Raw genomic sequence first — 27,149 nt, forward strand, 5'->3', positions numbered from 1 at the left:
CACTTTACTGTATCTAGAGACCACTGTATTGTATATATACCACTGTACTGCATCTATTGCTACATGAGACCACTGTACTGCATCTATAGCTGTATGAGACCACTGTATTGCATTTAGACCACTGTGCTGCATCTATGTCCCACTGTACTGAATCTATAAACCACTGTACTGCATATATAGACCATTGTACTGCATCTAAAGACCACTGTACTTTATCTATAGACTAGCTACTGTATAGACTGCTGTACTGTATCGATAGACCACTGTAGTGCATCTGTAGACCATGTAGTGCATCTGTAGACCACTGTCGTGATCTGTAGACCCCTCTAGTGTGTCTGTAGACCACTCTAGTATGTCTGTAGACTAACTGTCGTGATCTGTAGACATCTCTGGACACCTATACTGCATCTGTAGATCACTCTACTGCATCTGTAGACCACTCTACTGCATCTGTAGACCACTCTAGTGCATCTGTAGACCACTTTAGTGCATCTGTAGACCACTCTAGTGCATCTGTAGACCCCTCTAGTGCATTTGTAGATCACTGTAGTGCATCTGTAGGTCACTGTAGTGCATCTGTAGACCACTCTAGTGCATCTGTAGACCCCTCTAGTGCATCTGTAGATCACTGTAGTGCATCTGTAGACCCCTCTAGTGCATTTGTAGACCCCTCTACTGCAGTCCATTGTACTGCATCTATAGACCACATACATTAACCACTGTACTGTATCTAGAGGATAGGGGTCGAGAGGGGTCTACAGATGCACTAGAGTGATCTACAGATGCACTAGAGTGATCTACAGATGCAGTAGAGGGGTCTACAGATGCAGTAGAGTGATCTACAGATGCAGTAGAGTGATCTACAGATGCAGTAGAGTGATCTACAGATGCACTAGAGTGGTCTACAGATGCAGTAGAGTGGTCTACATATGCACTAGAGTGGTCTACAGATGCAATATAGGGGTCTACAGATGCACTAGAGGGGTCTACAGATGCACTACAGTGATCTACAGATGCACTACAGTGATCTACAGATGCACTACAGTGATCTACAGATGCACTAGAGTGGTCTACAGATGCACTAGAGTGGTCTACATATGCACTAGAGTGGTCTACAGATGCAGTAGAGTGGTCTACAGATGCAGTATAGGTGTCCAGAGATGTCTACAGATCACGACAGTAGTCTACAGACATACTAGAGTGGTCTACAGACACACTAGAGGGGTCTACAGACACACTAGAGGGGTCTACACAGGGCCGGAGTGGGACTCCAAATCTGGCCGGGAGATACACGCCCACCCAGGCCACCCTGCGCGCGCGCAGCGCGCGCCGTTTTTTTTGGGGGGCCCTTTTTTTGGGGGGCCTTATTTTTGGGGGGCCTTACAAAAGGGGGGCCTTTTTGGGGGTTAAAGGTAGGGGGGAGGCCCGCAGCTGCACTGAGCTGCAAGCAACACTGACTGCATTGAATTGAAATTGACTGTGGTTGGCCTGGCCTGAGCTTAGGAGAGATTTTTTTTTGCTGCATCACTTAAGCGCCGCGCTGGCTGTGGATGGCTGGCCTGACCTGATATTTTTTTTTGATCAAAAAAAAAAAAAAAAAAAAAAATTTTTTTTTTTTTTTTTCAGGCAGGCCACTAGAGGGCAGGCCACCGGGAATAGTCCCGGTCCTCCCGACGGCCAATCCGGGCCTGGGTCTACAGATGCACTACATGGTCTACAGATGCACTACAGTGGTCTATTGATACAGTACAGCAGTCTATAGATACAGTAGCTAGTCTTTAGATGCAGTACAATGGTCTATATATGCAGTACAGTGGTTTATAGATTCAGTACAGTGGGATATAGATGCAGCACAGTGGTCTAGATGCAATACAGTGGTCTCATACAGCTATAGATGCAGTACAGTGGTCTCATGTAGCAATAGATGCAGTACAGTGGTATATATACAATACAGTGGTCTCTAGATACAGTAAAGTGGTCTCATATAGCAATAGATACAGTACAGTGGTCTAGATACAGTACAGTGTTTTCTAGATACAGTACAGTGGTCTCATACAGCTATAGATGCAGTCTCCTCTCCTAGAAGTGGTCTCCTTTTTACAATAGGCAGAAATTACATATGTACTGCATGCAAAACACTGCATGGTTCTTGCCCAAAACTGCATTAGATAGGCATACATTTGGCATGTATGTACAGGGGAGGCTTGTAGGTATCCATGTAACCCATTTCCATTCACATATATTGAGGTGACAGCTCAAGGGACCATTTGGGAAATGGTGATGGTCGTTTTTCCCTTGCCAAAATGTTGTCTTAACTTTGAATCATTAGGTATTTAGCCCCCTTCCCGACAAGGTAGCATGACAAGGTTGGTCCCATTGGAAACCTGAGGTTGTCTGGAATCAAATGGTATCTCTATCTTTGGGCTACGTCTACATTTGAGCGTTCCACAGTCTCCGAAAGACAGTCTCGCCGGCGTTCCAGCCAGCCATCCCGCAGGTCTCATAGGGTTAATAAAACATTGAAAAAAACACACTTGGGACCACTTTTTTTCTTGGGATCATCAAAATCCCAATATTAGAGGTCCTATGGATGCCAAAAATCAAAACTAGAAAAAAATATAAGCAGTCGCGCGTGGACCCCTCCTAGGGCCTCTACTTACAAGGCTACACACACACACACATGCACCCGCGCGCACACGCAAAAAACAAAAAAAGATTAAAACCTGTCCGAACAAAAGATGTTGTTGTTTTATTGTCTGTAAAAAAGTTTAAATAACACCCCAAAACCTTTAGTTCACTTACACAGACTGACTTGAATCCAAGTTTGTTTGTCACCAGACAGGTGTACTGTCCAGAGTCTGCAGGAGACACATTCTCCTTTACCAGATGAAGACCAGTGGAGATAGATCTCTACATCAATATCTTTGCTGAAAATAGCCGCTCTACGAGGTCACAACGTGTTGCACTGTGATACATTGTGAAGTTTTACATCTGCTATTTCTGCTTAATGTTCACCCCATGCAGAATAGGGACACTTGGGTTAACATTACACCAGTTTTGGTCAATAATAAAACACTGGGCACTAAAATCATCAATAACATAATTGATCTAAAAACATTTCTTCATCATCTCCCCCTCTTTCTCTCTCTTTCAGTCTCTTTCTAAATGTAAAACGAAGTATGATACTATGGACAATACATAAACTGTATTTATGCTCATGGCATGCAATGCTTGTTATCAGTAATCAAAGATTGAAGTTATTGGCAAAAACACTGAATAACAGTGTCATCAATATAATCATGTAAAAGCAATACTTTTTTATCTCCCCACTCTTTTCACTCCACATTTGTAAAAAGGTTTAAACTATCAGAACATTCAAACCGTTTAGTTCACTTACACTGAACTTCTAGAGAGTGTGGTGACGATCTCTGGGATCCATGTTTGTTTGTCACCCAACAGGTGTACTTTCCAGAGTCTGCAGGAGACACATTCTCCTTTACCAGCTGAGGACCAGTGGAGATAGACCTTTGCACCTGGTCTTTGTACCAGGTGTAGCTGTTCACTGGTGGGTCGGCATCACTGCTGCAGGTCAGAGTCACTTTGCTGCCCTCAACAACTTCTCCTGGTGGATCCATTGATACTGAGGGTATTTTCAGAGGGTCTATGGAGGAATAAAGCTTGATATACTTAATACCAAATAATTTACACTATATGCTGTGTTTACAAAGTAGTCCTACTGTAGGCTACAGTATTTTTCACTAGAGGTGAACAATAACAAAAATGCATGCACAGTGAAAATCAAGAGGGACTTTAGAGGCATTAGTGAGGACCATGCAGATAAGGTTGAAAATGGGTGAAGTGCTCCTTTAAAGTCTATTTGACAAAAACACCCTGTTATACTGAGCCTAGTCCATCCATACAATATGCACGCGTCGTATTATTCAGATTCTCTTGCCACCATGGATTTATTAATTCATTCTCGTTTACAAATTTCCTTGACCTCATGATATTTTCCATAGAGGTCAAGGAAAAGTGGGGTTAGGAAAGGAAATAAGACATTTATTTTTATTTATTTATCTTAGTTTTTTATATTCGGATGCACCCAACTATCCCCCTTCTGACACAGAGAGTGCAGGCAGTTCTGATGAGAACAGTATTGTTATAGGCCTACTGTGGAGTGTATCAGTCCAGGTAGCAGAAAGAAACTCTCCACAGAGGCTGTAGGAACAGAGCTGACGGATCCTGCGAAGGAGACAAAGCCAGGTGATTGGTATTTCCGTGCCCGATTACTGCAGTCATGGTGAGGACACTCACCATGACTGCAGTAATCTCATTCCCGAAATCAGTGGTTCTCAACCTGTGGGTCGGGACCAACAGCGGGGTCCCCACATGATTTTGGAGGGGTCCCCAGATGGCAGTGAAGTGACAATTTAAGGACTTTTAAGACCTTTTTAATACCTCAAAAAAAGAAAAAAAAAGAAAGGAAGAAAAGAAAAAAGACCATTACTGCATCAAAAGTAATCAACAAACTATACAATAAAAACTCGTCAAACATTGGCAAAATTGTCAAATAATATAAGAAAGAGGCAAAACATTCGAAAATAGCCGATCTACAAGCTCACAACGCCTCGAGGCGTTCTGAGCTTGTAGATCTGCTATTTTCACAATATTTATCTGTGAGTCAAACTAAATGTAATGCCTCAACTCCTACATTCCAAGTGCTTGTCAGGGTAGGGGGTCCGCAGTTCAAATATGATTGTTTGGGGGGGGGGGCCTGAAAAGGTTGAGAACCACTGCCCTAAATGACCAACCTGTGTAATGTAACCTCAATTTCTGCCCAGAGAGAGAAAGAGAGAAAGGAGACAGTGTGTGAGGACCACGGGGGATTCTGAATCATGTAGAATAAGGGATCCTTACACCAGAACCGGAACTACACAGGTTATCGCTGGAAGGGTAACAACCCAGAACTAGACCACTCTCCTCCCTGTGCTTTTGTCTCCTCAGATCTATGGCTGAACCACAGAGGGACTGTCTGCCCCAGACCGGGAAGAATTTAAGTAGTTTTCTCCTGACCCCCGTTTCCAGTAAAGATAACCTTTGTGTCATGTCCTTCATCCAGGTGAGCCTTGAAATAAAAGATTTCATTTTGATTTCATGACACCTTTAAAAAATACTCTTGTTTACCTGATACTAGACTGGTTAGGTTCTCTCCCGAGTCCGACCCACCTCTACAAACACCTGTAAAAGACAACAAAGAAACAGCTGTCAAAACGTTTTTATTAATATGTATTTGTCATCGTGAATAAAATAAAACATAAGATAATAATTCTGATGTTCTGGTCACATCCTATTTATCAAGTTGTTGGATATAATGTAGCATGTCAAATTGTTGAATGTAGGTATTGACCTCAGGATGATAACATAAAGGAACACAATTGTCTGTCTGTTTGTGTGTGTGTGTGTGTGTGTGTGTGTGTGTGTGTGTGTGTGTGTGTGTGTGTGTGTGTGTGTGTGTGTGTGTGTGTGTGTGTGTGTGTCTCTCGCTCTCTCTCTCTCTCTCTCTCTCTCTCTCTCTCTCTCTCTACATGGTTGAATTGAAATAGGCTCTCTCTCCCCTTCTCACTCTCTCTCCCTCTCTCTCCCCCTCTTCGACTCCCTCCATCTCACTCTCTATCTCACTCCCTCTCTGCCTCTCTCTCTATGTGACGTCAGACACAACAGGAAACCACTGCCTAACAATGTGATATATGCATGTCCATATTGGGGCATACTGTACCTATTATTATTGCATTGACAACACATAGTGAATGTCCAGTCCAAATGGGGCATATCTGCTAAGCCGTCACAGACAGACACGCAGATGAGCAACTTGAACTATATCAGTGGTGAAAAGTAACTAAGTACATTTTCTCAAGTACTGCACTTACAATTTTGAGGCATTTTTACTTTACTGGAGTATTTCCAATTTTCAATACTTTTACTTTTACTCCACTACATCTCAGAAGCAAAGTTAGTAGATTTTGATTATTATTACAAAATATACATTACCCACTTCAGCCATATACATTTTGTCCATTTGAAAATAGCCGATCTACAAGCTCACAATGTGTCGCGATGCAACTCATTGTGAGCTTGTAGATCTGCTATTTTCAAAATATTTTTATTCATTTGAAAATGTGTGAAATGGGACATTCTGCATAATGAGTACTTTCTACTTAAGTACTTCAAGTACATTTTGATACGAATACTTTTGTACTTTTACTCAAGTACATTTTTAATTCCCGACGTTTACTTGTATTTCCACATTGCAGTATTGATACTTTTACTTAAGTACAAAATGTGAGTACTTTTTCCACCACTGAACTATATATAGTAGATTACTTGTTTGAAATTGACACATTTGATTTTACTTTGCTATTTCAAAGTCATTTAGAAAATCTAACACACACACACACACACACGCACACACGCACACGCACACGCACACACACACACACACACACACACACACACACACACACACACACACAATATGAAACTCATTTAAAACTCTCCTTACCAGATAAAATCAAAATATGCAGGATGATCACACTGATTGTCTTTAGAAGCCACATGGTGTCATGAGGTGAAAAAAAAGCCTCAACATCAAGGACCTGCAATAAAAGACACACTTCAGAACCAACACATGTACTGTACTCTCTGTTCTGTAATAAGCTGTGAATAAATCTATGAGCATATTGAGTCTCAACAATGTTAAAGTAAACATTTTCATATTCAAACTACGTTTATTGTTTATTGTTTATTGAATGGATCCCCATTAGATGACGCCAAAGCGACAGCTAGTCTTCCTGGGGTCCATATAAGGTGCATACAAAAATAAAACATGGAAAATACATAATTACATTGCATTACATTATACAAAAATTAAATACAACACAAGATTAAGATTCCGGTCATGTGGTCTGCTGCAACAAGTTTAACGATATTTTGAAGGATAATTTATTTTGTATAAGATGAATGTGAGATGGTAACAAATTCCAGAAGGATATAGCTCTATATATAACTGTATGTTTGAGTAGATTAGCTCTTGGGGCAGGAAGTGTTAAAAGGCCACGGCTGGCATTCCTGGTGAAATAATTTACGTGTGATACAAAATAATGTGGTTTCATTTCAAGTTTGTGTGCATTGTATTTGGACCACCTCTTCACTTTCATCTCTGAGTCTGAACTATTTGAATTGAAAGTGAAAATTGAAAGTGATGTCATGCTACAATGTCAAACATGTATAAGATACATTCCAGTCAATGAATATAAATTAAGTTACAGTGAGGTAATCCAGTTTTACTCACTTGTCTCCGAGCTTGTCTGCATGTGTCTGTCCAGTATGAGTCATTAACAGTCAGCAAGACTTACTGATAACCAGCTCAAGAACCCACAGCCACAAGTAAAAAGGGAAGTAGAGGTGAGAACCGCTAGAATGTGTTGTTTCCACTCTTCCTCCTTCTCTTTGCCCATGTAGTTACATGCATTAACTTTAGCTTTAGCTTTACTGCTGACTTTCAGTCTTTAAGGACAATTAACCAAAAACTTCTATTTCTTTGGGTTTACCATATACCTTAATGTAATTAAAAAAACAATCACACACACAACATTAAGCCATAATGGAGCCTCTGTTGATGTCATTCTTGGCCCAACATCTGGTGTGACTCTGCCCTGAACTGACATGAGTCCTACCTCTGTACAGATGGTATTGTTCTGGTTTTATTTTGGTGCAGTGATGGAAAGTAACTAAGTATATTTACTTAAGTACTGTACATAAGTACAATTTTGAGGTATTTTGTACTTTACTGGAGTATTCCCAATTTTCAGTAGTTTTTACTTCTACTCCACTCTCAGAGGCAAATATTGTACTTTTACTCCACTACAATTACTTGAAAACTTTAAGTTACTAGTTACTTTGTAGATTTTGATTATTATTACAAAACATACATTAACCACTTCAGCCCTATATATATTTCAGCCATTTGAAAATAGCCGATCTACAAGCTCACAATGCGTTTGAGCTTTTAAAGCTGCTATTTTCAAAAGATTAGTCTACCTTTTATACATTTGAAAACTTGTGAAATGGGACATTCTGCATAATGATGATTTTGTTACTTTATGTACATTTTGAAACCAATACTTTTGTACTTTTACTCACGTCAATTTTGAATTCCGAGTATTTCTACATTGCAGTATTGATACTTTTACTTAAGTAACAAATATGAGTACCTTTTTCCACCACTGTTTTGGTGTTGGCATCACTATTGCAGGTGAAAGTGACTGAACCTCTTTCAAGAACTTATGCCCCAGGGCCTTATAAGGTCGTGGGAGGAGCATCTTCTTTAGCAGGTAGTGATGCAGCCAGTCAGGATACTTGCCAATAAAGCACCTGTAGTGGAGTCCATGCCAAACCTCATCAGCCTGCGGAGGGAGATCGTGATGATGCCCACGGGGTGTGACCAGTCTGTAGATGAGAATAGGGGCGTGTGCTCCCTGCATCCTGCTGTAGTCAGCAATCATCTTTGTTTTGCTGACATTGAGATGGAGGCTAACACCACGATTTAATTTTTAAGCATTTATTTAAAGAGACAGTTGAGAGAGACAGGAACGGCGTAACACGCAGCAAATGGTCTGTCTGGTGGGGAATTGAACCGGGGAGGCATTTGAGCCCATGTGGCATACAATATGCACCCCAATCACTGGGCTACTGGGTCGCCCCTGGACTGTGACTCCTACACAACACATGTGCATCCACAGTATTCCGTGTTATATACTGCACTGTTCACTTAGCCACCACTACTATAGCCACTTACATGACCACGCTAATTATAAATATAGCCATATGTATGGATTACAGCCTCACAAATCTATGATTGGTGCAGAAAGGATTTTATTTGTGTTTGAGATGTTTTGAGAGTTAGTTTCTGAATCTCAGTGTTTTGTTTGATGCATTGCCAAAAGTTATTACACATAACCTGAACTTATTCAAATATGGCCTAAACAGTCCTAAAGATATATTAGACCACTATTTATTCATATTTGGTCATCCAAGGGGGTAATTCACAAAACTTGCTAAGTCACTAAGCTGGACTTAGTAAAACCTGGAACCCCTTAATTTGGTACATACTGTAGACCAGGGATTTCAAAACTTTTTCAGCTCGAGACTCAAAAGAGAAATTCGGTGTCTTCCCAAACTTGAATGATTATCTCATATCTCTGAAATGTTTGAATTGAAAGGGACCACCTGGCTACCTCAAACATATGATATAATTCTGTCATTGAATATAAATAATCTTTTCTTTTCTTTTTTTAGATTTATTTTTGCAATTTTTATGCATCTTCATTTCAGATAGGTCTGTCTAGAGAGACAGGACACCAATGGAAAAGAGAGAGGAGAGACTTGTAAGACTGGGGTCACATTCATGCTCACAAGAAGCATCTGTGCACTAACTGGCTGAGCCACCAGGCACTTGTTACTAAGTTACAGCGAGGTAATCCAGTCATACTCAACTCCAGAGCTTGTCTGGAGTTGAAGGTTGCTAGACGTCGAGGGTTGCTAGACGTAATGTACAGTTGTGTTGTGAGCTTGTAGATCGGCTATTTTTGGCAAAGGGATTTGGTGTAGACAGAAGAAAGTGGTCCAATACAGAATTTTGTTTTCATATGGTTTAGGTAAATTTAAATGGGATACAATTAGAAAATAAAAATAGACAAGTTACTTGCATTCTTTATTCTTTTTTAGGACCTAGTCAAACATTTCCGGTTTCATTCAATATTTATATAATATTTGGAGGAATGATGGCAAAATGTTTGTTTTTTTACTTTGGTGAAATTCTCAATATAAAATACCCTATCAACTATGGGCATGATCTTACATTAGATCTATTGAATAGTCATTGAAAGAAATGGATCACCAAAGCTCTATATTAAATACTTAATTTGGGGGATAATGCCAGTCAAGTCAAGTAACTGAATTGTCAAGGTGGTGTAACGGAAGGTTACATCCGATGTAACCCAGGTTCTCTGAGTGGAGAGACTGGCTCTCCACTACATATTATTCAATATGTACGGGAACTGACCCCAGGGGGGCAGTGCTCGTGGATACTCTTTAAGACACATCACTCATGGTGGCCCTGCCCTGATCTGTGATCAGTGGGCTATTTAAGTCCCACCCAGGCAGAGCCACTTCGATTAACTTTGATTGACACGAATTTCGGAGCGGCTCATTCGTGGAGAGCCAGTCTCTCCACTCAGAGAACCTGGGTTACATCGGATGTAACCTTCCGTTCTCTATCGTGGTCGAGACTGGCTCTCCACTACATATTATTCAATATGTACGGGAACACTCTAAGACACACCGCGAGGAAATAAGCAGACCTAGCTGCCCCCGCGGCAGCCCGAAGCAGTTTAAGCCCGAAGTATCAGAGCCCAAGGCGTGCTCCAAAATCCTGCCATCCAACGAAGTATGTAATACTCGTGGCCTAGGCGCAAGACGCTACCTAGGCCCAGCTGGCGTCAGGCCAATCAACTGATTAGCCACCTAGCTAGCCCGCAAGACGCAGGGCTAGCTTCCCATGCACGACATCACTCCGAGCCCGGGCCCGTCCTGCAGGAGCCGGGGTCTCGGAGGCACGGTGAATATGACCTGCTCTACTGCCTGGAGCCCAGCACTCACTCCGTGGATGGGGTGCTGGCTGCCCCGTTCATGCAGTAGAACCTGGTGAATGTGGGGGGCGCCGACCAAGAGGCCGCCGTACAGATCTCGGACAAAGGGGCACCTCGCCAGAGCCGATGAGGTAGCAAGGCCCTGTGTCGAGTGTGCCCGTACTCCCGTCGTTGGACTGGCTTGCTTGCCTGTCTGTACGCCTCTTGGATTGTTTCCACCAGAGCCTAGCCTTAGAGAGTGGTTCCCCAAGGCGGCTATGCCTATAACAGACAACGCTGGTCTGTTGCACACACATTGTTAAGCATTTAATGTTATGTTTAACAACTGCAATGTATTCACTGATACAGTCACCTGTGGGCCTGTGTCCACCGACAGTAAGTCCTCAGGGCCCTGACCGGGCATAAAAAAAACTGCCCGCCCGGCCCTGCTTCACCGCTTCCCTGCTCTTTGGAGGTTTGAAGGGGTGCAGCTCAAAGACTGACCAGCTCAGAGGACTGACCGGCTCGGGACTCTGACCCGACCTTAGGGTGGAATGCAGGGTTGGGCTGCAACCACTGCGTCACCGCACTGACGGAGCTATATACCCGACCGCGGTAGCTGCCGCCAGCAACACGCCCGTATGGTGCATGACTGTAAATGACAAGGAATGCACTGGCCGCATGTTCAGGAGAGCAGTGCACAAGGTGTGCCGTGGCTGCCGTCAGCCCCAAAGGCCATAGGCGCAGCCTCCCGGTCAACCTGGCTGTCGGGGTGGCCCGTCCCCCTGGAGCAAGGGCCGGCCTCTAACCCATGCAGAGGATCCTCGATTGTGAGCGATGACGCCTGCAAACTCTCTGGTCGAGGCCCAAAGTGCTGCCGGAGCCTGGCCACATTGTTGTGGCACTGCTCCTCTGAGCAAGCCCGCACCAGCCGGTCATCCAATTCCGGATGCGGAGGCTCTCCCGACACCAAAGTCCCAGGACTGTGTCCAAGCACCTTGTAACACGCGGGGGGCTACTCCTGCTCTCCTTCAGGATTTTGTTTGTTTTACCTATAAACGAGCCACGGCAGCGACCCCAAGGGGGGCGACACAACGCCCACTCTCCGAACTGCGTACTGCAGTTGGAGAAGTAGGCTGCCAACACTCGTAGTCTTCTCATAAACAAAAACCATCCCTACAGACCTGTCCAAACCAGGCAGGGCAGGTAAGAGGGGGAGCCATAGCCTGAGCTTGGCTCTCACCGCTCTGCCGCCCTCGGACGTTAGTCTGTTGGGCTGGAGTAGAGACGGCCACACACCATATATGTTGTACTCCACTCGTCCCTGACAGTATGGATGCACTCCGCTGGAATCATCAGACCCGGTTCTCCAGCAAACTACGCCACAGTGCGTGTAAACCGACCCAGTCGGCAATACGCTGTATAGTGTGCAATGACTGATTCAGGGGACCCCTGGCAGACCCAGCACGTCCTGTCCTGTGTCGCTGAGACCAGATCCACAGACAGATCTCCGCCACGGACGCGTGAACCGACCCAATCGGTGATACGCCGTATAGCGGACTACAATGGTCGCACAGGTTGTGTTCGACAGACCACCAGACCGCCCGCCAAGTGTTTCCACTGACGGAACTCCACCACGAACGTGTGAACCGGCCTAGCCGATAATACGTTGTATAGCGGGCTCTAATGGCTGCTTTATGTGTGTTCTAACAGACCACCAGCACGCCCCACCCAGTGTTTCCACTGACGGGACTCCGCCACGGACGCGTAAACCGACACAATCGGTGATACGCCGTAAAGCAGGCTATAGTGACTGTCCACACCAGTGGTCACAGCTTGGACTAGGACCGCCACCGATGGCGCCTCACCGACCGGAGAGCAGCCATACCCTGCCTGTTCCTCAGACAGCCTGGGGAGCTTGCGAGCCAGTTGCCGCAGCTCCTCAATAAAGGTCAGGGCTTTTATGGTCACGCAAGCGCCGTGTACGCGGGCGCTGATACAGTGACGGAACAGCCTCTGCGTTGGCTAGCTGCATCCAGATAGCCATGGCTCTGTGCATCCTCGGGATGAGCAAAGAGCTAACTCCGTGGCTTCACACCGATGACGGATTCCACCACGCAGAATTACACCTAGGTGTGTAGACGGCCCCGCCGTGCAACACACCATATATGGTGCGCTCCGCTCGCCCCTGACAGCACGGATGCACTCTGCTGGTATCACCAACCCCGGTTCTCCAGCAAACTACGTCACAGCGCGTGTAAACTGACCCAGTCGGCTATACGCTGTGTAGTGGGCAATGACTGATTCAGGGGACCCCTGGCAGACCCAGCCCGTTCTGTCTTGTGTCACTGAGACCAGATCCACAGACAGAACTCCGCCACGGACGCGTAACCCGACCTGGTCGGTGATACGCCGCATAGCGGACTATAATGGCCACCCAGGTTGTGGTCGACAGACCACCAGGCCGCCCGCCAGTGTTTCCACTGACGGAACTTCGCCATGAACGCGTGAACCGGCCTAGCCGGTAATACGTTGTATAGCGGGCTCTAATGGCTGCTGTATGTGTGTTCTCACAGACTACCAGCACGCCCCACCCAGTGTTTCCACTGACGGGACTCCGCCACGGACGCGTAAACCGACCCAATCGGTGATACGCCGTAAAGCGGGCTATAATGGCCGCGGGTATAACACTGCGTTTGTGTTCAACTGACTACCAGCGCGCCCCGCCTATTGTCTCCACTGACGGGACTCCGCCATGGACGCGTAAACCGACCCAATCGGTGATACGCCGTATAGCGGGCTATAATGGCCGCCCAGTTTGTGTTCGACAGACCAGCACGTCCTGTCTGTGTCACTGGCAGATCGACAGACAGAACTACACCACGGTCGCGTGAACTGACCCCGTCAGCGATACGCCGTATAGTGCTTTATTACACCTGAACGCAGGAGCTGCCGAACCTGGCAGCAATACGCTCGTATGGTGCGGCTCTGCCACCCTGGGACGTTCAGTCTGTTGGGTTGGAGTGGGGACGGCTTGCCTCTACACAACAGGCACCTGGCTGGAGCATTGTAGCCACTGTATAGTGGCCACAGGAGGTGGCATAGGCAACTGGTCGCCCCCAACTGCACTCTTACGCCGTTTGGCCGGATGCAACTGCCCTAGGGCAGTGTTCATGGGTTGGAGAGAAAACGACCGAGCCCTGGCCTCCCTCACTCTAGCCGGCAGGATAAAGCAATTCATGCACGCAGAGGGGTCCATACTGCCCGTGCGTGCGTGCTCCATCCCCAAGCAGAGCATACATTTATCATGGCCGTCCTCCAAGGGCATTTTTGTCCCACAGCCCAGACACGCGTGGGGCGCTGGGCTGGCCATGTTTGCTAGTAACGCTATGTATGCTTATCTATATACCTAAAATAATAATAATATCAGGTATATAGTCGTACGTATGTATTTGTATAGCTATATACTCATATACTCAATGCTCGAATATTTGTATCCTCATATACCTAATATTCGTCCATTTAAATAAGTGTATATTACTAATACACTTAATCCCTAAGTATATGAGCAGAGCCAAGCTCTCTCCTTATTCCACTTATTTATTTATTTCGCAGGCCCCTCCCCCTACGCTGACGCCTCTCGCGTCGACGCGGAAGTAGGGACACGCCGCAAACAAACTTTTCTCTGTTTGTTTGTTTACTTGGCTCCGCCGAGGCGGGCCGCGGCGGCGATGATAACCGGTAGTAGATGGCCCGGAGGTCCGCCAACTAGGTCAGCTTTACTCGGGTTCTACCTCGGTACCGCGCTGCGGCGGTGACAAGCCAGCAGCCGCTCTGGTCCGTCCTCCGACGAGGTCAGAATCTGAACCAGAAAGCAGCCGCGGCACTGACGCTGCCGGCGACCAAGCGTTCGGCCGACAGACGGCTTCACAACTTGATCACTCGAGCAGAACAGCGGCTGCCCTGGTCCGCCCTCCGACTGCAGTCAGAATCGGAACCAGGGTGCACGCCACGCCAGGAGTAATATGGAATACTATGGAATAAACTTGTGTGTTGGTGTAAATACGGCAGCAAGCGTCCCGAGAGGAGCCTCGCAAGACCTGCTCTCTACCCAATGTAAGTGGACCACGCCGCCAAACACCCGTTCTGTAACTTCTACTTTATGTCTTAAGCTGAGCCCACAAGCGTCTGCACTCGTGGAAATCAAAGAGTCGAAGTGGCTCTTCCTGGGTGGGACTTAAATAGCCCACTGATCACAGATCAGGGCAGGGCCACCATGAGTGATGTGTCTTAAAGAGTATCCACTAGCACTGCCCCCCTGGGGTCAGTTCCCGTACATATTGAATAATATGTAGTGGAGAGCCAGTCTCGACCACGATAGAGAACCACCATTCAAGGAGCCATTTTGTATATTTTGCAAAAAGACCATGGTTGCATCCGAAACCACAGACTACACAGTATACTATTTTCAGCCTACTATAAGCAGTAGAGTAGGGTTTCACTTCGGACATAGGCTGTTAAAAAGTAATTTGGCACACTAAATAAAATATGATTTCAGATGCAGGTTCCGAGTACTCCTGAGTACCCTCACAAAAGTACCCTCACAAAAACATGCAGTAATCCTGGTCGCAATACCGCCTCCCCCATGACAGCTGGGGCGCCTGATGGAGGGGAATGGAACTAGTTGGAATAAAGTGTTCCTTCCATGCGCTACGTCCTACCGGGGAAACCCCCCCCCTGTCAGGTGACAAGAAGGTCAGTGGCTCTCATGCATTGAAGGAGGCATGAGCTCGGCTCTAGGCTCCCTAGGCTGGCGGGGGGAGAGTAGCGCCCAGGATCACTTAGATAATTGCGGCACCGGGTGAAAAGGGGTTACAAAATCGTGGGATAACATTTTTTCATAAAAAAAAAACACAATTTGACTCTTAAAATCAAAAGCCAATATATTAGAGGCCAATTGTGTCAAATGTTTTATCGTTTATGATGCTGATTTAAAGATGTAGCTAATAATGCTGATACAATGCTGGTTTGAAGATGTAGCCTGATGTACATGAACAGCATTTTAAAAGCCATAATTCAGCAATTCAGTCATAGTAAACATTGTATATGTACAATACAATGTATGTAACATCTCATAACCTCAATATAATAGAGCTTATTTTCCAATAAGGAACAAAGTGTGTTGCTTATCAGTTCATTGAGGGACACGTCTTTTAGTTTCAAATAAGTGACGATTCCTTATTTCAAGGCACAGTTGGCAACCCTAACGTCTACATTAACAGTCAAGAAGGCATATTGATAAGATCAATAACACACAGCCAAAACTATAAAGAGAAGTAGCCTAATGTAGAAGTGAAAACCACGAGAATGTGATGTTTCCTCCCTTTCTTCACATATTACTTGTAGTCCTTAGAGAACAGAATGTTTGTGTGTTAACTACTGGTGACTCATTTCACTGTTTTGTGTTTTTAATAGTGTGCCTGAAATGCATGCTTTACTGTATGGAGTAGCCTACAAAGCTATGAATTATTACCACAAAAAAAAATATCTAGAATGTAATGTTATTGAAATCATATTAAACAGCTAATTAAGCAATAATACTTACATAGCTGTATATTCTAATAGCAATCATTGCTATCGTGTTTGTTCAGTAACAGGGGTCATACAGGATAACTCATACAGGATATCTTAAACAAGTGAAATTGGAAGTGATGACACAAAGAATTGAGCAGACACATTTGAAGCTGATAAATGGGTGCTCTCTTCTGATTGGCTGAAATTAGCAACCCACCTGAAAATGAATTATGTTTATTAAAGAGCTGGAGAGACGGGGAAACGCCTGTTATTGAACAAACACTCTATACCAGTGGTATAGTGGTATGGATAGACTACTATCAGAATACAGAGCTTTAGCTTTTTAACAATAATAAATTAGTTTTAACCAACACAAATATCAACAACAAACCTTCTTATATATTCAAGATGTTTTATTATTTTGATTAACAAAATATTAAATATAATTGTAATTGGCAGATCTTGCACAAAGGGCCATGTACATTGTCACCTTCAGCGTTCTGATTGTAGGGCGTTCACCATTTCAGCATTTCCTTCTCACAAACTGTCAAGAGCTGATTAAGCTGAAGTGTGGCAATAACAATGTGATCTGAATGTAAAACTGTAGTTTATTAAATATGAAATTAACGAAATCATTGATAAATAATACTACTAAATCATGTGCACTTTTTATGCTGACCCAAGTAAAAACAAGTAATATGTACAGTAGCTACTGTATTTAAATCTATGTTTAAAATCAACTGGTACAGCAACATAACATTAACTGTCCCTTGACATTGTTTTATGATATGAAATGAAGACCATGTTAAATATTAAAGTTAACATAAGAATTGAGTTTATAGTCAACTGGTTTCGAAGTAAATCCCGTCTATCTTGGTCAGATTCCTTGTCTTCTCTCACCCAACCTGTCATATTAAATCTACTGTTTACACCAGCCAGTATTATCAAAACAATGTTGTTTACACCCTGTAAATCATTTTAAGCATGTTGTTTTCAGCAGCTAGCCAACTATATAAACTTTTTGCAGAGATGCAGTAACTGAATAGAAAGTAAAAGGACCAGGTGTATAACTGCCACCTGGTTTCAGTATCACACTTCACCATAATACAACATGACAAAGAAACAGAAACATTTGTAATCATTCAGTATCAAGTAGGCTAAAGTTGGTTGTTAATATTACCGTAGCTACCATGAACAATCTACTGTACTCGATACTTGCCTCACATTTACTGTCATACGTATATATTTACAGTCTAATCATCTATGACAGTTTAAGTTTTCTATAAAAAAATATGAAAGGAAATTCTGCTATTCATCAATTTAACAATCTAGTTGATTTCAAATTTACAAGCTGCATTTCAGTGTCTTGGCAGAAAACAGTCACTGATAAACACCTGGTCCATGTAAATGTAAAGAGTTTCACTCTTTCTTTACACGTTGGATTCCTCTTCTACAACCCTTGTGTCCTGATCAGCAGAGGAGATGAATCCTCGCCTACGACCCCCACTTTCTCTGATGTTTACATAATCTGGACTGTCCTCCTGATACATGACAAGTAAAAAAAGAAACACACATTTATAATCTTGAATAGATCATATATCAAATTCATCATTATAAAATAATTTAAAAATAATAATAATTTAGCTCTTCTCACTTCTTTGTCCGTGCCAGAGTCTTGTTTCCTTTAAAAACATGAAATATTATTTCAAAAATAAGATGTTTGCTGCAATACTGACAACAGGATATAGTTCAACAGAACAGTGGTTCTCAAAGTGGGGTTCAGGGACATTGAGGCTGTTCCAGGGGGTCCCCAGCAAAATGAGAAACAGTTTAATTTCACTATTATTCCACTGGCAAGAAGTTATCCCAAATGAGAAAATGTATAAGAATGACTATTCAGGTCATAGGTTTCTCTCCACTGTCTACACTGTAGACAGTGGAGAGAAACCTATATAATTCTACAACTTTACACTGTAGGCTCTACAGTATAAAGTTGCAGAATTGTGTACTAAATCTAATGAAACAAAAGTGTTTTCTTATGGGGGTCTGTGGTACAAAATCCTTTTTAAATAGGCATCTGCAGCCTAATAGTTATCAATTTGGGGTCCTTGACATATATTTTGAATGAGTTATGATGACATTAAACTTACCAGGTCCACAACATAACCAAAGGAAGCACCAACACTGCCAAGACCTTAACTCCAATACCAACACGAAGGATGAGACGATGAACTGCAGAGCGGTGACAGGATATTAATACAAACAGAGAAGGAAATATTTTCAGAATATTTGGTTGTTCTGAGGCATTACATATATTTTTTTAGATAAACACATCTAAAAGCTCTGTTATATGTTCTAGTAGTTTACGTTGCTTGGTTCCAGACTGTAAAGTATATCTTATTACAATCATACCTTGCGAGAAATATTTCTCTCTACTCACTGTCTGTTATGTCAATCTGCAGCAGCACCTCAGTAGAGTTGTTTTCTCCCAGTGAGTTCCTGGTCTGACAGAAGTACAGTCCAGTGTGGGAGGACTGCAAAGAGGTCAGAACCAGCATCTGTCCTGACCCTACCTGGACCAGGGAGCTGGAACCAGGAGGCCCAGTCCTCTTGTACCAGGTGTAGTTGTGTACTGGTGGGTTAGCATCACTGCTGCAGGTCAGGTTCACACTGCTGCCCTCTGCCAGACTGTCTGGTGGACTGACCTCCACCAACACACTCACTGGTGCATCTTGATATTCACATCAAAAAGACAAATAACATTTAATCAAAAACTAGATGGTATTTCAAATAATACAGTATATTCACATTAGACTATGAGTGATGGATTAAATTGCAAACATTTTGTTATTTAACTTACAGAGGACATTAATGAACTGAGGTGGTGACATTTGGGATCCATTTTTGTTTGTCACCTGACAGGTGTAGTGTCCAGAATCTGTAGAAGTCATATTCTCCTTTACCAGATGAGGACCAGAAGAGACAGAGCTGTTTCCGCTGTCTCTGTACCAGATGTAACTGTCTGCTGGTGGGTTGACATGACTGCTGCAGGTCAGAGTCACTGTGCTGCCCTCAATGACTTCTCCTGGTGGATCCATTGACACTGAGGGTATTTCTGGAGGGTCTATGGAGGAATAAATATTGAAACACTTGAATAACATTATTTGCTGAATATAATGAACAGGCAACCATAATTTTCAATAGGTTTAAAAAATAATAATGATTCATGTTTATGAATCTCTCACATGCACATGCACACACACACACACAAGCATGCACGCACGCACGCACGCTCGCTCGCTCGCTCACTCACTCACTCACTCACTCACACACACACACACACACACACACACACACACACACACACACACACACACACACACACACACACACACACACACACACACACACTAAAGTCATCAATATCATTTTTATCTAAATCAGAATTAAAAACTCACAGTGAACATCAAGAGTAAGGACTGGTGAATTGACTGTGGTAATTGTGTTCTTTGCCTGACAGTAGTATGTTCCACTATCACTGGGTTGGATGTTAAAGATGGTCTTTGTCTTCCTCCTGGCCACTAATGTGTTGCCCTTCATAATGAAGAAGCTCTGGATTGTTGGATTTGAACCACTGCTGCTGCAGGTGAAAGTGACTGAGCTTCCTTTGACAACAACTCCAGGTGGATGCATTGACAAAATTACGTTCTTGGGACCATCTGTTGGAGAAATTAATCATCATTAATCAATCACTGAAATATTTGACAAAAACACTGGGCATGATTTTGCCCAAGAATTGACATTCTTGGGCACTAAAATCATCAATAACATAAATGATCTAAAAAGCATTTCTTATCATCTCCACCTCTTTCTCTCTCTTTCAGTCTCTTTCTACACACACACACACACACACACACACGCGCGCGCGCGCGCGCGCGCACACACACACACACACACACACACACACACACACACACACACACACACACACACACACACACACACACACACACACACACACACACAATGAAGTAATCAATATAATTAGATGGAAATTATATTTAAAACTAAAGTCATCAATATCATTTTTATCTAAATCGGAATTAAAAACTCACAGTGAACATCAAGAGTGAGGTCAGGTGAATTGACTGTGGTAATTGTGTTCTTCGCCTGACAGTAGTATGTTCCACTATCACTAGGTTGGATGTTAGAGATGGTCTCGGCCACTAAAGTGTTGCCCTTCATAATGAAGTAGCTCTGGATTGTTGGATTTGAACCACTGCTGCTGCAGGTGAAAGTGACTGAGCTTCCTTTGACAACATCTCCAGGTGGATGCATTGACAAAATGACGTCCTTGGGACCATCTGTTGGAGAAATGAATCATCATTAATCAATCGCTGAAATATTTGACAAAAACACATTAAAACCCGTCCGAACAAATGATGTTGATGTTTTATTGTCTGTAAAACAGTTTAAAAAAAAGACCCCAAAACCCAAAATATTTAGTTCACTTACACAGAACATCTAAATAGTATTGTGATGATTTGAATCCACGTTTGTTTGTCACCCAACAGGTGTACTGTCCAGAGTCTGCAGGAGACACATTCCTCTTTACCAGCTGAGGACCAGTGGAGATAGATCTTCTGTCTTTGTACCAGGTGTAGCTGTGTACTGGTGGGTTAGCATCACTGCTGCAGGTCAGAGTCACTGTGCTGCCCTCAATAACGTCTCCTGGTGGATCCATTGATACTGAGGGAGTTTTTGGAGAGTCTATGGAGGAATAAAGACTGAGACACTCAAATAACAATAATTTGTGATTAATGTGGTCATTAACCATTTAAACCCTATACTTAGCTGGCCGGGGGCCCCAAGGGCTCTATACTAAGCCCCCTCCTATTTTTGCTCTACATCAATATCCTTGCTGAAAATAGCCGCTCTACGAGCTCACAACGCGTTGCACTGTGATACATTGTGAACTTGTACATCTACTATTCCTGCTGAATGTTCACCCCATGCAGAATAGGGACACTTGGGTTAATTTGGTTAACATTACACCAGCTTTGGTCAATAATAAAACACTGGGCACTAAAATCATCGATAACATAAATGATCTAGAAAGTATTTCTTCATCATCTCCACCTCTTTCTCTCTCTTTCAGTCTCTTTCTACACACACACACACACACACACACACACACACACACACACACAATGAAGTAATCAATATAATTAGATGGAAATTATATTTAAAACTAAAGTCATCAATATCATTTTTATCTAAATCGGAATTAAAAACTCACAGTGAACATCAAGAGTGAGGTCAGGTGAATTGACTGTGGTAATTGTGTTCTTCGCCTGACAGTAGTATGTTCCACTATCACTAGGTTGGATGTTAGAGATGGTCTCGGCCACTAAAGTGTTGCCCTTCATAATGAAGTAGCTCTGGATTGTTGGATTTGAACCACTGCTGCTGCAGGTGAAAGTGACTGAGCTTCCTTTGACAACATCTCCAGGTGGATGCATTGACAAAATGACGTTCTTGGGACCATCTGTTGGAGAAATGAATCATCATTAATCAATCGCTGAAATATTTGACAAAAACACATTAAAACCCGTCCGAACAAATGATGTTGATGTTTTATTGTCTGTAAAACAGTTTTAAAAAAAGACCCCAAAACCCAAAATATTTAGTTCACTTACACAGAACATCTAAATAGTATTGTGATGATTTGAATCCACGTTTGTTTGTCACCCAACAGGTGTACTGTCCAGAGTCTGCAGGAGACACATTCCTCTTTACCAGCTGAGGACCAGTGGAGATAGATCTTCTGTCTTTGTACCAGGTGTAGATGTGTACTGGTGGGTTGGCATCACTGCTGCAGGTCAGAGTCACTGTGCTGCCCTCAATAACGTCTCCTGGTGGATCCATTGATACTGAGGGAGTTTTTGGAGAGTCTATGGAGGAATAAAGACTGAGACACTCAAATAACAATAATTTGTGATTAATGTGGTCATTAACCATTTAAACCCTATACTTAGCTGGCCGGGGGCCCCAAGGGCTCTATACTAAGCCCCCTCCTATTTTTGCTCTACATCAATATCCTTGCTGAAAATAGCCGCTCTACGAGCTCACAACACGTTGCACTGTGATACATTGTGGACTTGTACATCTACTATTCCTGCTGAATGTTCACCCCATGCAGAATAGGGACACTTGGGTTAATTTGGTTAACATTACACCAGCTTTGGTCAATAATAAAACACTGGGCACTAAAATCATCGATAACATAAATGATCTAAAAAGTATTTCTTCATCATCTCCACCTCTTTCTCTCTCTTTCAGTCTCTTTCTACACACACACACACACACACACACACACACACACACACACACACACACACACACACACACACACACACACACAGAAGTAATCAATATGTTTAAAACTCACAGAGAACATTAACAGTGACTTCAGGTGAATTGTTTGAGGCTATTTCGTTCTTTGCCTGACAGTAGTATCTGCTACTAGGTTGGATGTTATATATGGTCTTTGTCTCAGACCATGCCACAGCAACTTTGTCTTTGAAAATGATGTATTTCTGGAGTGTTGGATTTGAACCACTGCTGCTGCAGGTGAAAGTGACTGAGCTTCCTTCGACAACATCTCCAAGTGGACTTACTGACAAAATGACATTCTTGGGACCATCTGTTGGAGGAAACATGATTTGTGGTGTTAAACTTCAAACTGATGGAAAAAGCTTTGTGGTGTAATATTCAAGAGTGTTGTTTAAGCAAGGCACAAGGCACAAGGCACAAGGCTACATACACACACACACACACACACACGCACGCGAGCGCACGCACGCACGCACGCACGCACGCACGCACGCACGCACACACACACACACACACACACACACACACACACACACACACACACACACACTGAAGTAACCAATAGAGAGGTTTCCTGTTAGTAAACATGAGAGGAATATGACCGCGCAGCTGCGGGGGGAAGCCTATGGGTGCGTTTGGAAATTACGCACCGGAGCACACTCGCCTATTAGTTTGTATTGGCCAGTGCGCTCACTGCCGCTCAGGGCTGTATTTTCGAACGCGCCTTCACCCGGGCATGCGCAGATTGCGCATTCTGCTCTGTGATGACGTCGCGCGGAAATCCGTCTATATGTTTAAAACTCACAGAGAACATTAACAGTGACTTCAGGTGAATTGACTGAGGCTATTTCGTTCTTTGCCTGACAGTAGTATCTGCTACTAGGTTGGATGTTATATATGGTCTTTGTCTCAGACCATGCCACAGCAACTTTGTCTTTGAAAATGATGTAGTTCTGGAGTGGTGGATTTGAATCACTGCTGCTGCAGGTGAAAGTGACTGAGCTTCCTTCGACAACATCTCCAAGTGGACTTACTGACAAAATGACATTCTTGGGACCATCTGTTGGAGGAAACATGATTTGTGATCTTAAACTTCAAACTGATGGAAAAAGCTTTGTGGTGTAATATTCAAGAGTGTTGTTTAAGCAAGGCACAAGGCACAAGGCTACACAGACGCACGCACGCACGCACGCACGCACGCACGCACACACACACACACACACACACACACACACACACACACACACACACACACACACACACACACACACACACACACACACACACACACACACACACACACAAACACATGCACACTGAGCTTCCTTTGACAACATCTCCAGGTGGATGCATTAACAAAGTAACATTCTTGGGACCATCTGTTGGAGAAATGAATCATCATTAATCAGTCGCTGAAATATTTGACAAAAACAGATTAAAACCTGTCCGAACAAAAGATCTTGTTGTTTTAATGTCTGTAAAAAAGTTAAAAAAATACCCCAAAACCTTTAGTTCACTTGCACAGAACATCTAAATAGTATTGTGATGACTTGAATCCAAGTTTGTTTGTCATCAGACAGGTGTACTGTCCAGAGTCTGCAGGAGACACATTCTCCTTTACCAGCTGAAGACCAGTGGAGATAGATCTCTACATCAATATCTTTGCTGAAAATAGCCGCTCTACGAGGTCACAACGCGTTGCACTGTGATACATTGTGAAGTTCTACATCTGCTATTTCTGCTTAATGTTCACCCCATGCAGAATAGGGACACTTGGGTTAACATTACACCAGTTTTGGTCAATAATAAAACACTGGGCACTAAAATCATCAATAACATAAATGATCTAAAAACATTTCTTCATCATCTCCACCTCTTTCTCTCTATTTCAGTCTCTTTCTAAATGTAAAACAAAGTATGATACTATGGACAATACATAAACTGTATTTATGCTCATGTCATGCAATGCTTGTTATCAGTAATCAAAGATTGAAGTTATCTGACAAAAACACTTGAAAAAACACAGGTGATTGGTATTTCCGTGCCCGATTACTGCAGTCATGGTGAGGACACTCACCATGACTGCAGTAATCTCATTCCTCATCAGTCGTTCTCAACCTGTGGGTCGGGACCAACAGGGGGGTCCCCACATGATTTTGGAGGGGTCCCCAGATGGCAGTGAAGTGACAATTTAAGGACTTTTAAGACCTTTTTAATACCTCAAAAAAAGAAAAAAAAAGAAAGGAAGAAAAGAAAAAAGACCATTACTGCATCAAAAGTAATCAACAAACTAAAAACTCGTCAAACATTGGCAAAATTGTCAAATAATATAAGAATGAGGCAAAACATTCGAAAATAGTCCATCTACAACCTCACAACGCCTCGCATTGCGAGGCGTTGTGAGCTTGTAGATCTGCTATTTTCACAATATTTATCTGTGAGTCAAACTAAATGTAATGCCTCAACTCCTACATTCCAAGTGCTTGTCAGGGTAGGGGGTCCGCAGTTCAAATATGATTGTTTGGGGGGGGGGGGGGGGTCGTGGCCTGAAAAGGTTGAGAACCACTGCCCTAAATGACCAACCTGTGTAATGTATATAAGCCCTCAATTTCTGCCCAGGGAGAGAGAGAGAAAGGAAACAGTGTGTGAGGGCCACGGGGCATTCTGAATCATGTAGAATAAGGGATCCTTACACCAGAACCGGAACTACACAGGTTATCGCTGGAAGGGTAACAACCCAGAACTAGACCACTCTCCTGTGCTTTTGTCTCCTCAGATCTATGGCTGAACCACAGAGGGACTGTCTGCCCCAGACCGGGAAGAATTTAAGTAGTTTTCTCCTGACCCCCGTGTCCAGTAAAGACATAACCTTTGTGTCATGTCCTTCATCCAGGTGAGCCTTGAAATAAAAGATTTCATTTTGATTTCATGACACCTTTAAAAAATACTCTTGTTTACCTGATACTAGACTGGTTAGGTTCTCTCCCGACCCACCTCTACAAACACCTGTAAAAGACAACAAAGAAACAGCTGTCAAAACGTTTTTATTCCCAAATATACATTTGTCATTGTGAATAAAATAAAACATAAGATAATAATTCTGATGTTCTGGTCACATCCTATTTATCAAGTTGTTGGATATAATGTAACGTGTCAAATAGCTGAATGTAGGTATTGACCTCAGGATGATAACATAAAGGAATACAACTGTCTGTCTGTCTGTCTGTCTGTCTGTCTGTCTGTCTCTCTCTGTCTCTCTCTGTCTCTCTCTCTCTCTCTCTCTCTCTCTCTCTCTCTCTCTCTCTCTCTCTCTCTCTCTCTCTACATGGTTGAATTGAAATAGGCTCTCTCCCCTCTCCCTCCCTCCTCACTCTCCCTCTCTCTCCCCCTGTCCGACTCCCTCCATCTCACTCTCTGTCTCACTCCCTCTCTGCCTCTCTCTCTATGTGACGTCAGAGACAACAGGAAACCATTTCCTAACAATGTCATATGTGCATGTCCATATTGGGGCATACTGTCTGCATTATTATTGCATTGACAACACATAGTGAATGTTTATCTGCTATAAGCGGCCACAGACAGACACGCGGATGCGCAACTTGAACTATATCAGTGGTGAAAAGTAACTAAGTACATTTACTCAAGTACTGCACTTACAATTTTGAGGCATTTTTACTTTACTGGAGTATTTCCAATTTTCAATACTTTTACTTTTACTCCACTACATCTCAGAAGCAAAGTTACTTAGTAGATTTTGATTATTATTACAAAATATACATTACCCACTTCAGCCATATACATTTCGTCCATTTGAAAATAGACGATCTACAAGCTCACAATGTGTCGCGATGCAACTCATTGTGAGCTTGTAGATCTGCTATTTTCAAAATATTTGTATTCATTTGAAAATTTGTGAAATGGGACATTCTGCATAATGAGTACTTTCTACTTTGGTACTTTAAGTACATTTTGATACCAATACTTTTGTACTTTTACTCAAATACATTTTTAATTCCCGACTTTTACTTGTATTTCCACATTGCAGTATTGATACTTTTACTTAAGTATAAAATGTGAGTACTTTTTCCACCACTGAACTATATATAGTAGATTACTTGTTTGAAATTGACACATTTGATTTTACTTTGCCATTTCAAAGGCATTTAGAAAATCTCACACACACACACACACACACACACACACACACACACACACACACACACACACACACACACACACACACACACACACACACACTCAATATGAAACTAATTTCAAACTCTCATTACCAGATGAAATCAAAATATGCAGGAGGATCACACTGATTGTCTTTAGAAGCCACATGGTGCCGTGAGGTGAAAAAATAGCCTCAACATCAAGGACCTGCAATAAAAGACACACTTCAGAACCAACAAATGTACTGTACTCTCTGTTCTGTAATAAGCTGTGAATAAATATATGAGCATGCTGAGTCTCAACAATGTTAATATAAAC

General features: G+C 43.0%; 2 protein-coding genes across 2 annotated transcripts in view; both read right to left on the minus strand.

Moving 5' to 3' along the window:
• LOC311041811 (Fc receptor-like protein 5) overlaps positions 1–3,635 on the minus strand; it is a gene marked incomplete at both ends in the record, with an annotated part of 33,315 nt that extends 29,680 nt beyond the window's left edge. The window contains one exon of the mRNA XM_084052296.1: positions 3,398–3,635. Within this exon, the coding sequence (XP_083908422.1) occupies positions 3,398–3,635 (238 nt within the window). The remainder of the gene's footprint in view (positions 1–3,397) is intronic.
• A 12,967-nt stretch (positions 3,636–16,602) lies between these two features.
• Positions 16,603–27,149, minus strand: LOC311041812 (B-cell receptor CD22-like). Its single transcript, XM_084052297.1, has 14 exons — positions 26,945–27,149; positions 25,614–25,661; positions 23,461–23,715; positions 22,711–22,965; positions 21,959–22,213; positions 21,559–21,807; positions 20,832–21,029; positions 20,375–20,623; positions 19,718–19,978; positions 19,120–19,383; positions 18,700–18,990; positions 18,410–18,491; positions 17,914–17,941; positions 16,603–17,800 (listed from the first exon to the last, which is right to left on the minus strand). Exons 1-14 carry the CDS (start codon positions 26,997–26,999, stop codon positions 17,690–17,692), a joined length of 2,601 nt encoding a protein of 866 aa, XP_083908423.1. The 5' UTR covers positions 27,000–27,149; the 3' UTR covers positions 16,603–17,689.

Source organism: Gymnoscopelus microlampas (assembly GCF_963454915.1).
Source record: "Gymnoscopelus microlampas genome assembly, chromosome: 3".
NCBI classification, from domain to species: domain Eukaryota; kingdom Metazoa; phylum Chordata; class Actinopteri; order Myctophiformes; family Myctophidae; genus Gymnoscopelus; species Gymnoscopelus microlampas.

Coding starts and splice junctions, on each gene's coding strand:
- LOC311041812 (XM_084052297.1), bottom strand. CDS start 26,999: ATGTGGCTTCTAAAGACAATCAGTGTGATCCTCCTGCATATTTTGATT. Junction 25,662..26,944: donor GCATATTTTGATTTCATCTG/GTAATGAGAGTT, acceptor TGTCTTTTACAG/GTGTTTGTAGAGGTGGGTCG. Junction 18,492..18,699: donor GCAGATTGACATAACAGACA/GTGAGTAGAGAG, acceptor ACCGCTCTGCAG/TTCATCGTCTCATCCTTCGT.